The sequence below is a fragment of the Theropithecus gelada genome, chromosome 16, assembly GCF_003255815.1.
Source record: "Theropithecus gelada isolate Dixy chromosome 16, Tgel_1.0, whole genome shotgun sequence".
Classification (NCBI taxonomy): domain Eukaryota; kingdom Metazoa; phylum Chordata; class Mammalia; order Primates; family Cercopithecidae; genus Theropithecus; species Theropithecus gelada.
In genome coordinates, this window is record NC_037684.1 from 64,832,521 (window position 1) to 64,846,453 (window position 13,933).

At 42.6% G+C, this 13,933-nt stretch overlaps 1 protein-coding gene across 4 annotated transcripts in view; it reads right to left on the reverse strand.

Moving 5' to 3' along the window:
• MYH10 (myosin heavy chain 10) overlaps nt 1-13,933 on the reverse strand; it is a 153,064-nt gene that overhangs the window by 57,576 nt on the left and 81,555 nt on the right. For all 4 annotated transcript variants that reach the window (XM_025363725.1, XM_025363723.1, XM_025363722.1 and 1 more), the window contains 4 exons: nt 13,462-13,614; nt 10,110-10,283; nt 3,422-3,595; nt 3,057-3,171 (listed from right to left, as the gene is read on the reverse strand). In XM_025363725.1, coding sequence (XP_025219510.1) covers nt 3,057-3,171; nt 3,422-3,595; nt 10,110-10,283; nt 13,462-13,614 — 616 coding nt within the window. The remainder of the gene's footprint in view (nt 1-3,056; nt 3,172-3,421; nt 3,596-10,109; nt 10,284-13,461; nt 13,615-13,933) is intronic.

The following is a 13,933-nucleotide window of genomic DNA, read 5'->3' on the forward strand; positions in this document are numbered from 1 at the left end:
CAATAGGGCTGTGCAAACATGGCGTCTGTGGGTCAGAGCTGTGGACTAAGTACAGATGAACGGGGCTCACGCCAAGGGCTGAAGGAGCTCAGCAAGGCTTAGCGTTTCCTCTAAGCATTTCTGTAATCAAATCAATAACTTGCCTGTATCTCTTAAATGGAAGACACAAAAGTACAGGTAAGGAGTCTCCAGACAGGGCCCTACCTATAAGACGTAGCATCTGTGATCCGTAATTTGTATGACATCCCACCCTCCCACCTCCACCCTTGCCCACCAAACCTTATACACCTACAGCTTCTGACCTATTGTTGCCAAAGCCCTCTCCAGTATCTGGGGCTGGTGAGACCTGAAGCTAAAGAAGAATGGAAGGAGGAAGTAGGGAGCTGGGAGCCAAGAAAAAGACTAGCTCAGTTCTGTTACTGCATCTGTGTATATCCTGGTTTCTCAACTGGATTACTAGCTCTTGGGAGGCAGGGGACATGTCTCTCATTGCTTCCAGACTGAGCTCACAGATTATTGCCATGGGAAGTACATAATTAGGTATGTAGTATTATACGAATGGGTCAAGTGCTGAACGGGTGTTTCTAAAACCATTTTTGGTTAAGGATATAAGACAAGGACTAAAAAAGGGTTCATAGTGTCAGAATAAATATGTAATAAAGGACCTCATTTCCATGCTTATAATGTCAGTGGTCCCAATACCTGTTTTCCTTCAAAATGAAGAGAAAACCAGTTTTTGAGGCTGGTTTTCAAAAACCAGGGAAAAGTCCCCATTTCCTCTGTTCCTGTTTCCCAGGCATCGTCTCCATGCCCACTGTCATCTTCAGTTGTCCCATACTCAACTCCCCACTTCCAGGCTCTTTCACTCCAATCCACCCAACGAACACTGCCTGTTTCACTTCTTCGAGTTCAGAATGGGTCACTACCCAAGGTCACAAACCTACTGACACTATTTATTCAGCACAGTCTCAAGTCCAAATTCCACTAGAGATGGGACATGAGGACTCTCCAGCCTAGCCTCAGCCTACCAGCCCGGCCTCATTTCCTGCTCACTCTTCTCTGCCCCAGCCCTCTCTAAAGCCAAATGGAAGACTCCTCCTGAGCTATGATTTTCGACCTCTCCACCATGATCATTCTGTACTTCTCCTGCCAACTTCATTTCTACAAATGCCACCCCAGACGCTCACTCCTAGAGCTAGTTCATGTAAACCTTCTTACCCGCAAACGTTTAAGGCATAACCAGGCCACGAATGCTCATAAATTAGTGCTGAAGACACTGTGTGGCACTTAGTAGGTGCTCAGGAGATGTCAGCTTCCATTGTTTAATCAACAAATCATTTTTATTCTTTAAGGACAAGGAAAATTGCATCCTCTCGTTATGACATTTTCCCCTTAGCGCCCCAGAAAAAGGCAGTCCCTTCCTCTGTTGCACATCCCTAAAAACTCACTGTGCCATTCCCATGGCATTTATCACAGATCCACTTTGCATACTGATCTCACTCCCTCTGCTGTGTTCTAAGACCTTACAAGGGTATCCGGAGGAGAAGCTGAACATGAGGAGACTTTGTAACCTACACAGTCCCCAATGCTGTCACAGCTGAAGTGATTCCTGAAGGAATGCAAATCCTTAGGACTGCAGCATTACTCCTCCCTCTTCTTCCTCACACATTTCCAACACACCAGCGCTGGCCTTTCTAGCACTGTAGACCCTGTTAACAACCTGAGCTCAGAGGTCTTTTCTGTTCTCGTCTCAGTTTCTCATATCCCACTCTTAACATTGCCTATCGACAAGGCGAAGAGGAGCTCATCACTGAGGATACTGTAAGTTCTACTGGAGCTCCCTGCTTCTCTTCCCAGTCCTCACACGGCATCCCTCAACTGAGTAGGTCAATGGAAGTGACACTGTGCATTCAGTAGTCAGTTGAAGACTTTCACCTAAAGGTACAAAGATTAAAGCCTTCTGTTTTACTTGTTGGAAAGCTCGTCTTTCCCCCAGGTCCCTCCCCTCTTTGCTATGTGTCAGGCCCACAGTCTGTTCCCAGGACGCATGCGTGCAGGTGTGCATCCCACCCCTGCAGATCCTTCACACTGACTTGATCTGACAGACACAGTCATTCTTAAGATGATCTTTCATAGGGTCACATTTCCCCTAGTCACTTTCTCTGTGTCCATTCTTCAATTCCTGTCTCTTTCCTTTGGCCCCAATTGCACTTAGCCCCCTTGTTCTCTGCTTCCATTTCTTTCCCTCTACCTCTGAGAAGACAGCTAGCTTACAAGGCTTAAGATGCTATAGAGAAAGCAGACGTGAGCCAGGTAACTAAATAGGTCTGGCCTCAGGGTCAGGGTCTAGGCAGGGGTAGATCCAGGGCTAAGGTCCTGCATGGCCTGAAGCCAGGCAAAGAGGTGGAATAGAGCCAGGATGAAATGTAGCAGGAGAGCTGAGCTCTAGGAGAAGATACTGGTTCCCACGATGCATACAGACACAGAGACATTGTGATTTTCTGGTACTAGTAAAATCTTGCAGTCTACCATAAAAATCACCAAAATTCTTCACCTGAGGTTCATATAACAAAAGAACTATGAGGACTGATGGAAAGAAAAGCAACTGATCTAAATGCAGGCGATTTGCGTTTATCCACCAGCCACTGGGTGTCCAGGGCAGGTGGTGAGGAAGGACGTAGCTCAGGAGGCCTGACACAGGGAAAAAGGAATGAGCAGGCCTTCTCAGGTTTTGTATCCCAGTGTTCCTGGATTATAACTGAATTGGGACTGTGGTGGCCTGAGGCATATGTGTACGTCTTTGTGGCTCCGGGCCTAGAATGTTTCTGTACTCCCTATAACATCTGACCAAGAAGGCAGATGTCTCTGTATTCATTTCTTAACCCAAGTATTCTTAAAACGGATAAATTCCGATATAATGGCAGCCCTGCTCTAGGGAAAGAAAGACTTTAAAGTAAGAAGTATATATATCCATATGTATGTAAAAGAACCATCTATAAACCTTAATTATAAAAGATTCCAGTCAAGCATAATTACAAAGATAAGCGCTTTCTTACCGTCTTTCCAAAGCTCTGCCACAAATCTGTCTGATGACTGGTGCAAAAGGGTGGCCACGTTGTCGTTCAGGGGGTCCATGTTCTTCATCAGCCACTCATCTGCCTTATAGTCCACCTATCCCGCACCAAAGCCAAAAGTGGTGAAATGGAGAACACAAAACCAAACACAAAAACAAAAATACTTTAAGCCTCAACCAAAAACTTTTATACAACAGTCCCCAAACTGGGCTGTCTGAAAGACAATATGTTTGTAATATATACTGTACTTGTTCGTTTATCAGCACCTTTGTTACACCTTCATAAAAATGTAGCAACATTTCAAACACAGCCATTTTACTCCAGTTATTCAACATAAGAGCTCTTACCTTCCCTGCATAATGTATAATGCAAAAATCAGCTTTGTCTTTTAGTTGTCGAGGTTTCTGAAACTTGGAGTGGGAACCTTGCTCTTGAACCAGTTTTTCAACAAAGGTTTTATCTGTGGCTTTAGGGAACCAGCATTCTTCATCCAAAAGGGCCAGTACACCAGGAGGGTTCGCCTGATAATGACAGGCAACAAAAATTCACAAGTTTTGCATGCCACTTTAATACTACTGAGTTTGGCACTTCAACTTCTAAAACAATTAGTTTTATGAAGATCCATGGAAAACAAATTGCTAGGATGGAAGGGAATGTCTAAGCCATAACAAGTTTATAATTCAAACACTGACATCTCAAACTGCTAAATAAGTACTAGCACGAAAACAGAGGAGTAACTTATCTCAAACTTATAAATACTGTATGTAAATTGCAAGTAAATGAATTCCAAGCAGATGGCCCCACAAAAGCGGCAAATAAAAGAAGCCAGAAACGCAGTGGGAAGTGGAGAGATGAAACTGAATGTTTATATTCAGTGACTGGAGAAGTCATTATAACACCTCAACTAGCAAGAATGCTTCAGACATTTTATATCCGAATCAGTTTAAGTTTCTGTTTAAGTAATTTTTAAATTAACTGTATCACTTTATATATGGCAAAATATTTTAAACTATTATTAAGTAGAGTATATGGAAATTGATAAACTGAGTCATCAGTTGCTTTATATATGTTTTAATAGTCACTTGCCAACCTATTTTATGTGATTCAATTATTACTTCATTGAAAAAAAGTAGCACTTTGGGAGGCCAAGGCGGGTGGATCACGAGGTCAGGAGTTCGAGACCAGCCTGGCCAATATGGTGAAACCCCGTCTTTACTAAAAATACAAAAATTAGCTGGGTGTGGTGGCACGCACCTGCAGTCCCAACTGCTCAGGAGGGTGAGGCAGGAGAATTGGTTGAACCTAGGAGGCGGAGGTTGCAGTGTGAGCTAAGATGGTGCCACTGCATTCCAGCCTGGGCAACAGAGCAAGACTCCATCTCAAAACAAAAAAAAGAAAAGAAAAGAAAAAGTGCTAGATGACTCCATAGAGACAGAGAGTAGATTAGTGGTAGTTGGAGGTTGAGGGAAGAGAATGTGGAGTGACCACTAATGGGTAAGAGGTTTCTTTCGGGGGTGATGAAAATGTGGCAGGATTAGGTAGTGGTAATAGTTCCACAACTTTGTGAATATACTACAAACATCACTGAAATTGTAGTTTTAAAGGGTAGATTTCATGGTTTGTGAATTATGTCTCAATTTTTCAAAAGGCCTAGAGCTCACATTGTCTGGAGTGACTTCCTTTTTGGAGGTAAATGACACATGAAAGCTAAATAAGATATTTAAGTAGTGATGGTCTGTTTTCTAGTGTTTCTGGGTTATCATTTATTACCACACTGCAAATATGGCAAGTGTGTGATATAAAACTGAACTCGTATCAGTTCTAGGGCACACTCATGAAATCAGCTTTTTGAATAAAACTCTAAGATCAGTTCTCTTCAACTCCTAAAGCCTTCATATTTACTGGTGAAGAGTTGGCAATACACACGAATGCTGTTTTTAAAAGTAGCTAGAGGCGGCCGGGCGCGGTGGCTCAAGCCTGTAATCCCAGCACTTTGGGAGGCCGAGACGGGCGGATCACGAGGTCAGGAGATCGAGACCATCCTGGCTAACACGGTGAAACCCCGTCTCTACTAAAAAATACAAAAAACTAGCCAGGCGCGGTGGCGGGCGCCTATAGTCCCAACTACTCGGGAGGCTGAGGCAGGAGAATGGCGTGAACCCGGGAGGCGGAGCTTGCAGTGAGCTGAGATCCGGCCACTGCACTCCAGCCTGGGCGGCAGAGCGAGACTCCGTCTCAAAAAAAAAAAAAAAAAAAAAGTAGCTAGAGGCTATGGTTACATATAAATGAAACAGTGTAATAACGTGGTCAGAGAAAGGGATGGGTGATCTGAATGCCCGCAGGTGGAAGCTGAGGGAACCCTTCTGCAGTGGAGATCCTTACTCCAGGACTCCTCCACCTGAAAGAATTGTCAGGGCTTCAGACCAGCTAAAAGAAGACAGTAATCTGAGGCAACTGGGATTAGGTCACTTTAGAGGAGCTCAGAGTGGCAGGTAACTCAATCCACCCCAATCACACAACAAGTGTGAGAAATGAAGTTCCACGTTAATGTTAATATAACAGAAACATCTTCCTTTTACCCTTTTACATTCTTAGCCACTTTTAATGAGAATTTTCCTAAATTCTGACAGTCTCTCAAATAAAATTTGCATTTTTTCTAAATGATTTGGTGACAGCGTGATTATGAATATCATTATTGTGTCTCCTTTTTATTTTTTCCACTTCATCCTTCAATGTCAAGATCTCTATTATCATTCCTTCTCTTAACTGGGTATTTCCAAGAGCTGTAAGCTGAGAAGCCTATGTTTCTGAATATTGGTCATAGGTTTTGTGAGAGCTTTTGAACTCAGAGGTTTGCCTGCTACCAGCCCACAATCTTGCAAGGCAGGGGTTGGGATTATGTGAGATGAGGTAAGCCTGGCACGGGCCTGTCAGGTGCCACCACAGAGGACGTTTTTATGGCATTTTCCTTCTAGAAAGTATTGTTTTCACTCTCCATTTTGCAAGGAACATCAATGGGATCATTATCCCATGTCATTCCACAGGCTGTCGTTAAATTCCCCATCATCATAAACTCTCATGGGAGTTTTAAAAATGTTATGTTTTTATTTATTATTATTTTTTGAGACAGAGTCTCGCTCTTGTCCCCCAGGCTGGAGTGCAGTCGTGCGATCTTGGCTTGCTGCAACCTCCACCTCCTGGCTTCAAGCGATCCTCCTGCCGCAGCCTCCCGAGTAGCTGGGATTACAGACACCCGCCACCATGCCTGGCTAATTGCTTTTTGTATTTTTAGTAGAGATGGAGTTTCACCATGTTGGCCACGCTGGTCTCGAACTCCTGATCTCAGGTGATCTGCCTGCCTCAGCCTCCCAAAGTGCTGGGATTACAGGCGTGAGCCACTGTGCCTGGCCATGTTTTTATTTTTTAATCAGATTTTATATTTCTATGAATAAGTAGAATAATCCTCAAATTGAGGTACAGAGTGAGTCAGCATTAAATCTTGAATTCCCTCCCTCCCCTTTCTGAGCGATCTCTCCTTTAAATTAGGACTATTTAGGCAGGGAATAAAGGGTCCACTCTAAAGGCTTAAGGAAGAGTCTAGAAGTACCAGTACAAAGAGCATAGGAAGGAAAGAAGGAACGAGTTAACTAGTTCTCTCATTGCCTGTCAGTGTCTGGGCATAACTGGTGACTAGGAACATCATGACTTCCCAGCTCCAGTACTTTCTGAATGCCCGGCTGCTGTGGTTTCAATGTGTTCCCCAAAAGTTTACATGTTGGGAACCTGATTCCTAATGCAGCAGTGTTGAGAGAGAAGGCCTTAGGAGGTAACTGGGTCACGGGGGCTCTTTCCTAGCACACGGATTAATTCATTCATGGATCAGTGGGTTGTTGAGGAGGTGGGTTAGTTATCATGAGAGCGGGTCTGTCATAAAAAGCCAGTTTGGCCATTTCTTAGGAGCCCCCCTCGCCATGTGATGCCCTGTGCCACCTCAGGACTCTGCCGAGAGTCCCCACCAGCAAGAATACCCTCATCCAATGCAGCCCCTAGACCTGGGACTTCCCAGCCTACAGACTACGAGAAATCAATTTCTTTTGTTTATAAATTACTCCGTCTTAGTTATTCAGTTATAGTAACAGAAAACAGACTAGGACACTTGCCAAATAACTTCCCTAAAATACCACTTTCAATGTGCCGTTCGCCTGCTAATTTCTGACCACAAAACTCATCCCTGGAATGCTCCCTGCACAGCATCTACACCTGTAATACCTTCCGCAACATGGCCAGCCTACTTTGTGGCCTTTGCCTTTTTCTGAATTCACCCAGCATCACTTAGAGTCGTACCCAGGAACCAATGAACTCACCACTATGTTGTGTTCTGTTCTCTGGTTTCAAGATCAGGTTCTTGAGGACCAAGGCCATGGTATATACTATCTCATATCCCCATGGCACCCCCAATCTGCATTTCCAGGCCATAACTGAGGATTTAATAAATTCTTTTCTTTTTTTTTGAGATGGGGTCTCACTCTGTCACTCGGGCTGGAATGAAGTGGTGTGACCATATCACTGTAGCCTCCAACTCAGGGCCTCAAAGGATCCTCCTGCCTCAGCCTCCTGAGTAGCTGGTAGTACATGCACATGACACCGTGCCTGGCTAATTTTAAAACTTTCTTGTAGAGATGTAGTCTTACTGTGTTGCCCAGGCTGGTCTCAAACTCCTGGTCTTAAGTGATCCTCTCACCTCAGCTTTCCAAAGCACTGGGATTACAGGCATGAGCCGCCACACCTGGTCCAATAAATTGCTATCTGGATCTTATTCTACTACGACAATATTTACACTTAAGGCCTGGAAAATAATTAAAAACGTAAACATCAAACCCCTTCTACTTCACTTATTTTTTGGGGGAACAGGGTCTCACGTTGTTACCTAGATTGGAGTGCAGTGGTGCAGTCTCAGCTCACTGCAACCTCTGCCTCCTGTGTTTAAGTGATTCTCGTGTCTCAGCCTCCTGAGTAGCTGGGACTATAGGCACATGCCACCACATCCAGCTAATTTTTTGTATTTTTAGCAGAGATGAGGTTTCACCATGTTGGTCAGGCTGGTCTCGAACTCCTGACCTCAAGTGATCCGCCTGCCCCAGCCTCCCAAAGGGATTACAGGCGGGAGCCACCGCACCTGGCCTTCTACTTCACCTATTTTTGCTTGGAGTTAGTTATTAGGGTTGAAATGTTTAATTACCCCATCATTTTCACCTTGAGAATACAATTATTGTATGAGAGTAAAAAATATATTAAAAAATAGTAAAGTATTTTGTCCTAGAGGACAAAGCAAAAGAAATGCAATTAGGTAACATTAAGAATTAATATTTGTAAGACTCATTTAAAGGTCACAAAACCGGGCCGGGCGCGGTGGCTCAAGCCTGTAATCCCAGCACTTTGGGAGGCCGAGATGGGCGGATCAACCACCAGATTTAAAAACACTCTAAAAACATTTTAAAAAATAAGACAGGTAATTTTCCATTTGGAAGACTTTCAGCACAATTATTCCTATAAAGATATTGACCTAGCAAATTTTATGGGTTCTCGTCCATCCTAAAATAAAACTGCAGATACATAATCATTATATTCTTAAAACGTAGGACTTCCAGTGTCATATGGACGCATACAATGAGCATCTCAAAAAACATATCCTATAGTCATCAACAGTACTAATGTGAAATACTCCCTTCTCTTATTTACATAAATACCCAAACAATTCTTTAGGCAACAAAGCAGTGATGAAATGTAACGAAATGTGTTCATGTGCTTGTGTATGCACAAGTTACCTGGAAGTCACTACAAGCATGCCACCTCTAAATGACCCTGTAAGCTACAAAGAAGCAACTATCCTCACAACTATAGGTCATTTAAGATTTTTTGCTGTAAACGTGCCTTGAAAGGTAAAATGATTTCTTATGTATTATAAAAGCCAAATGAAAATTATCCATTGCTTTCCTTAAACTCAAATTTCTAATGTGCTGGAACTACATCTCTAATATGGGAGAATGCCTTCTAGGTTCTTCCTCTTCCCGATGTGCCACTGCTCCTCCTGACTGTGGGTGCTGTGCCATCCACGATCTCTAGCCACGAGACCGCCAACACCTTCAAACATGAAGAACACAAGTGGCAACCAGAGACTGAGCAGCAAGAACCAGAAGCCTGCTGTACCTCCTGGGAGAAAACTCTGAGTTATTCAAACATACCTACTTAACTAGTGTTAGAGCTTTCTCTACACTACAGATGTCAGTGCTTAATCATGTTTTAGTTTTTCTTATATTTTGGCAGATAGCAAAATAAAATAAATGAAGCTGATACCTTGTTGAGCAAAAGCTAAATAAGGAGTACAGAACCAGATTGTCAATACTTGCTTGAGATCACATGGAGTCGAGTTCCAAAAGTGAATGAGTTATACACTCAAAGCTTGAACGTGAATGAGTTCTATGTATTTTTACAGAACATTAAACCACCAAGAAAAGAGTTTCTGATGCTTTCTAAGATTGCCACTAAAAATACATCTGACAAGACTTCCCTGAGAACAAAAACTTCACATTAAAAAAAAAAATCTGGCAAAATAAAAACCTCTTTGTACTTTAAAAGGCCAAACCTCAGTTATCTGCAAAATGGATTTACATGACACATCTTATTCTCAGCTAAATAAACTGTCAGGTGGAGCTCCACATCCTTTGAGAGGTACACGCAAATGCCAGCACACAGGGCCATCTGCAGTCTGTGCGGGCCGGAGCCCACTATCCAGTATACCCATGCAAGCAAGGATAGGAATCAAGCTGCGAGGAGAGCTAAAGAAGGATTTTACTGGCATGCTACTGACTTTTAAATTCTGTAGATATTTTATCAGAGTATCACCTTTCTGGAAAATTTAGATCAGAAAAGTATTTCACCACTGAATAACTTGGGTAATTTCTGTCTCGGGTTATGCCGCTTAAGGTCACTGCTTGAACGGAAAATGAAAGACAACGAGCAAGAGAGCGCTCTTACAGGCCTCTCTATCAGGTCGATGCACGGCTGCAAGTCCAGCCCGAAATCGATGAAGTTCCACTCGATGCCTTCGCGCTGGTATTCCTCTTGTTCCAGGATAAACATGGTGTGGTTGAACAACTGCTGCAGCTTCTCGTTGGTGTAGTTGATGCAAAGCTGTTCAAAGGAGTTCAGCTACAAATGTCAAAGAGTAATTTTCCAAACACGGGGAGGCAGAGGGAAAATGGGAATAATTAGTCAGGTAGTTATAAAACATGTTTTCATTAAAAATTACTAATTAGGTATGAAGTACATGATTGCTTCTAGCTAATGACAGTGACTAAACCAGGTGGGGTGGTCTCCCAATCCCTCTCTCACACACAGCCTTTTTGAAAAGGTAAAGAGAAAGAACATACTGTCTATGGCCGCATTACTGAACTGCTAAAATGAAAAGATAATAAACTTAATATGCTAACTGAATGCTCTGCAAGTAAAACAATTCAGTTCTTATTAGTGAATGGGTTAAGGACTATAAATAAATAAACAAGAGAGTAAGAAAAAGAAGAAAAACAAAGGCTTGGAAAAACCAGAGGCAAAGGGAGGTGAGCGAGGTGGTGGGCGTGCATCTAAGCTGGGGTGGAGAATGCGTCTGGTTCTGTCCCACTCCACTGTCACTCAGGCTGCGGGCTCCAAGGTAAGGTAGGAAAGGAATCATCTTTACTGCACGAAATTGTTGCTGGAGCTCAGCGGGGCCTGGCACACGGAATGTGCTTAGTATGAGGCTCTGCATTGCTTCTCTAAGCATTCCCTTCCCTTATCAAATATTTGACCTTTGCAATATCAAAAGTGATATTGCACTGCCCTCATAAAGTGAATTTGGGCGTTTTTCATGTTATTGTCATTTCTGTTCCTTCTCTGTGAACTCTGCCCATTTTTTAAGAGAAAAATTGATTGGGTGAATGGATAGATGGGTGAATTAATAGGTATAATTTTCTTAATCCTATACACTAGAAGTGCTCAACCTCTTTCCTGCTTCTATACTGTTCACACAAGCTGCATGTGCCCATAAATAACCTCTTTCATTATAAAAAGTGATTTTCAATTAAAGAGGATTTAATCCATCTCCAAGGAGTTGATTTAGAGTCTGAAAAAGCCACTCCAATCTTTCCCATTCTCCAGGAGCTGTTAAATTCACTATTTCAGAATGAGGTCACGTAAGGAGGGCAGGGGCAGTGCTTGCCTTGCTCAACACTGTATGTATTTCTAGCACACAGGACAAGCCTCATATTTACAGACTGCTGGATTCTGCTTATTCCTGTTCATGTAGGTGAACTTTGCTTTGCCTCAGAATGATGACATCCTATTGCTCTGTTTAGCCTGGGCTATGACAACAAAGAATGGTGGTTTTTTTTTTTTTAAGGAGTCTTGCTCTGTCGCCCAGGCTGGAGTACAGTGGCGCAACCTCGGCTCACTGCAACCAATGCCTCCCAGGTTCAAGCAATTCTCTGCCTCAGCCTCTGGAGTAGCTGACATTACAGGCGTCCGCCACCACGCCCAGCTAATTTTCGTATTTTTAGTAGAGATGGGGTTTCACCATCTTGGACAGGCTGGTCTTGAACTCCTGACCTCATGATCCACCCGCCTCGGCCTCCCAAAGTGCTGGGATTACAGGTGTGAGCCACCACGCCTGGCCAAGAATGGTGTTTTTAAAAATGAATTTCTACTTGTCTTCCATATTTAAACTACCAATTATAATTTTAATTGATTTTTAAATCAATAATGCATGGTATAAAATTCAAAATGTACACAGAATTGCACCAGTCAGTTTCACTTCAATGAAACTTATTTGTTCTCCCTATAATCAACCAGTATCTCCTATTTTTGTGATTCTTCCAGAAATATTCTATGCACTCAGAAATGTGTGTATGTGTGTGAACCTAGCTTTTTTTTTTTTTAACTTAACAATGTATCTTGTTACGTTGTGGGATCTTTCCTTAGAATATAAAGCCAGCCCATTCTTTACAATGGATGCATAGTATTCCATTGTATAGAGGTAACATAACAATTTGAACCAATTTCCTAAAGGTGGACATTTAGGCTTTTTCTTTTCTTTTCTCATGACAAATAACACTCACTGAACAACTTAGCATTTTTACCATCTACATAAATGTAACATTTTCCCATGGAGAACAGGGTATGTCTCTTTACTTGTTCAAGTCTTCTTTTTTTGTAGCAGCACTGTAATGTTGCCTTCATTTAAATCTTGCCCATTTCTTTTAAAATTTATTTTGAGGTGTTTTGTCTGTTTTTGTTGCAGCTGGAAATGAGGATCTTTTTTTTCACTATATCTTCTGATCATTTATGTAGAGGAAAGTGACAGATTTTTTTAATGCAATTTGTACCCAGCCACTTTTCGTGATTTCTCAATTTATTTACAAATCAATACACATTAAAGCAATCTCTTAGAGTAGCAGTGGCAGGTTCAGTATTTATGAGGATAGACTTATAATTTTAAAGGGGTTCATTTTAAAATAAGACAATTCAATACCCAATAGTGACTAAAGTTAACACACGGATGATCACAAAAAGCATTTCATATTTGTGCCTTACTATATTTACATGGTTTACATCTATATTTATGGAAATAAAGATATAAATTTTTAGATGCCCAATATTTTATGCACTTCCCTGCAAAACTGTAGCAGGTGTGTGACTGTGAACCTTTTCTGCATTGATGATGAGTAAGTGTTTGGACAAATCTAGTCAGATCAACAGTGAAATCTATTGTTAAACACTGGTTATATCTGCAGTACACAGATCACTGCTGTCCAGGCACCTCCCTCTCACTTTGCTCCTCTCCTGATTCCCCAACCAAGCCCCCGTCATCGTGCTCGTGTTCCACTACAGTGGCCCCCTTGACGGCCTCTCGACTTGGCCCCACACTTTACTCCACGTCTCCAACTCCTCTCTCCCTCTGGTCAGCTGTATCCAGTCACACTGGCTTTCTAGCAGCTTTGAACATTTGATAAGTTCTGTCCCATACAAGACCACTGGAATTGCTCTCATTATGCTGGGAAACTGACCAAGGCTGGCAGCGTCTCATCCTTCAAGTAAGCCTAACTGTTGCCGCTGCAGAGGCACCTTCCCTGAACAGCTGTCTCAAGCTGGCCTCCAGTTCTATCACAGCACCCTTTCTGCATTCTCACAGACCTGTGGATTCACTGGTTATATGCCACTTATTGTTTGACTCTACAAGAATGGCAGGGACTATATCCCCAGTGCCTGGTATGTGCTGGGCACACGGTGAGCTTTAATATTTGTTAAAAGAACAAATAAAAGGAAGGAAGAGAAAGAGGAAGAGGGGGAAGAATACCTCAAAAATTTCAAATCCAGCAATATCCAGGATTCCAATGAAAGATGCTCCCTGACGTTTGGTCCTGTCCAGAGCTTTATTGATGCGATGAACGAGCCAGCGAAAGAGCCGCTCGTAGGTAGCCTTTGCCAATGCTTCTACTGCAAAATCTGCCTGCAATTAAATCACAACAGCCTTTCATTCTGGAAACCATCTCAACAAAGCATAAATAGCTGTTTTATGGAATTTAGTGTTATACAGCACTCGAAAAAGTTGAGATAGCAGTCACTACTTAATCATGTCTCAGTTTTACACATCAATAGAAGGCAATATTAGTACAATTAAATGAACACTGGGAATAATAATTTGGGGGATGGGTAAAGATGCCTAATACAAATACACTCCTCCCCACGCGCCTGGGTTCTGGGCAGCACTGTCCGCCCTGAGTCAGCTCAGTCAGCTGGCACTTTCTCTCTGCCGTACCGCCCAGCAC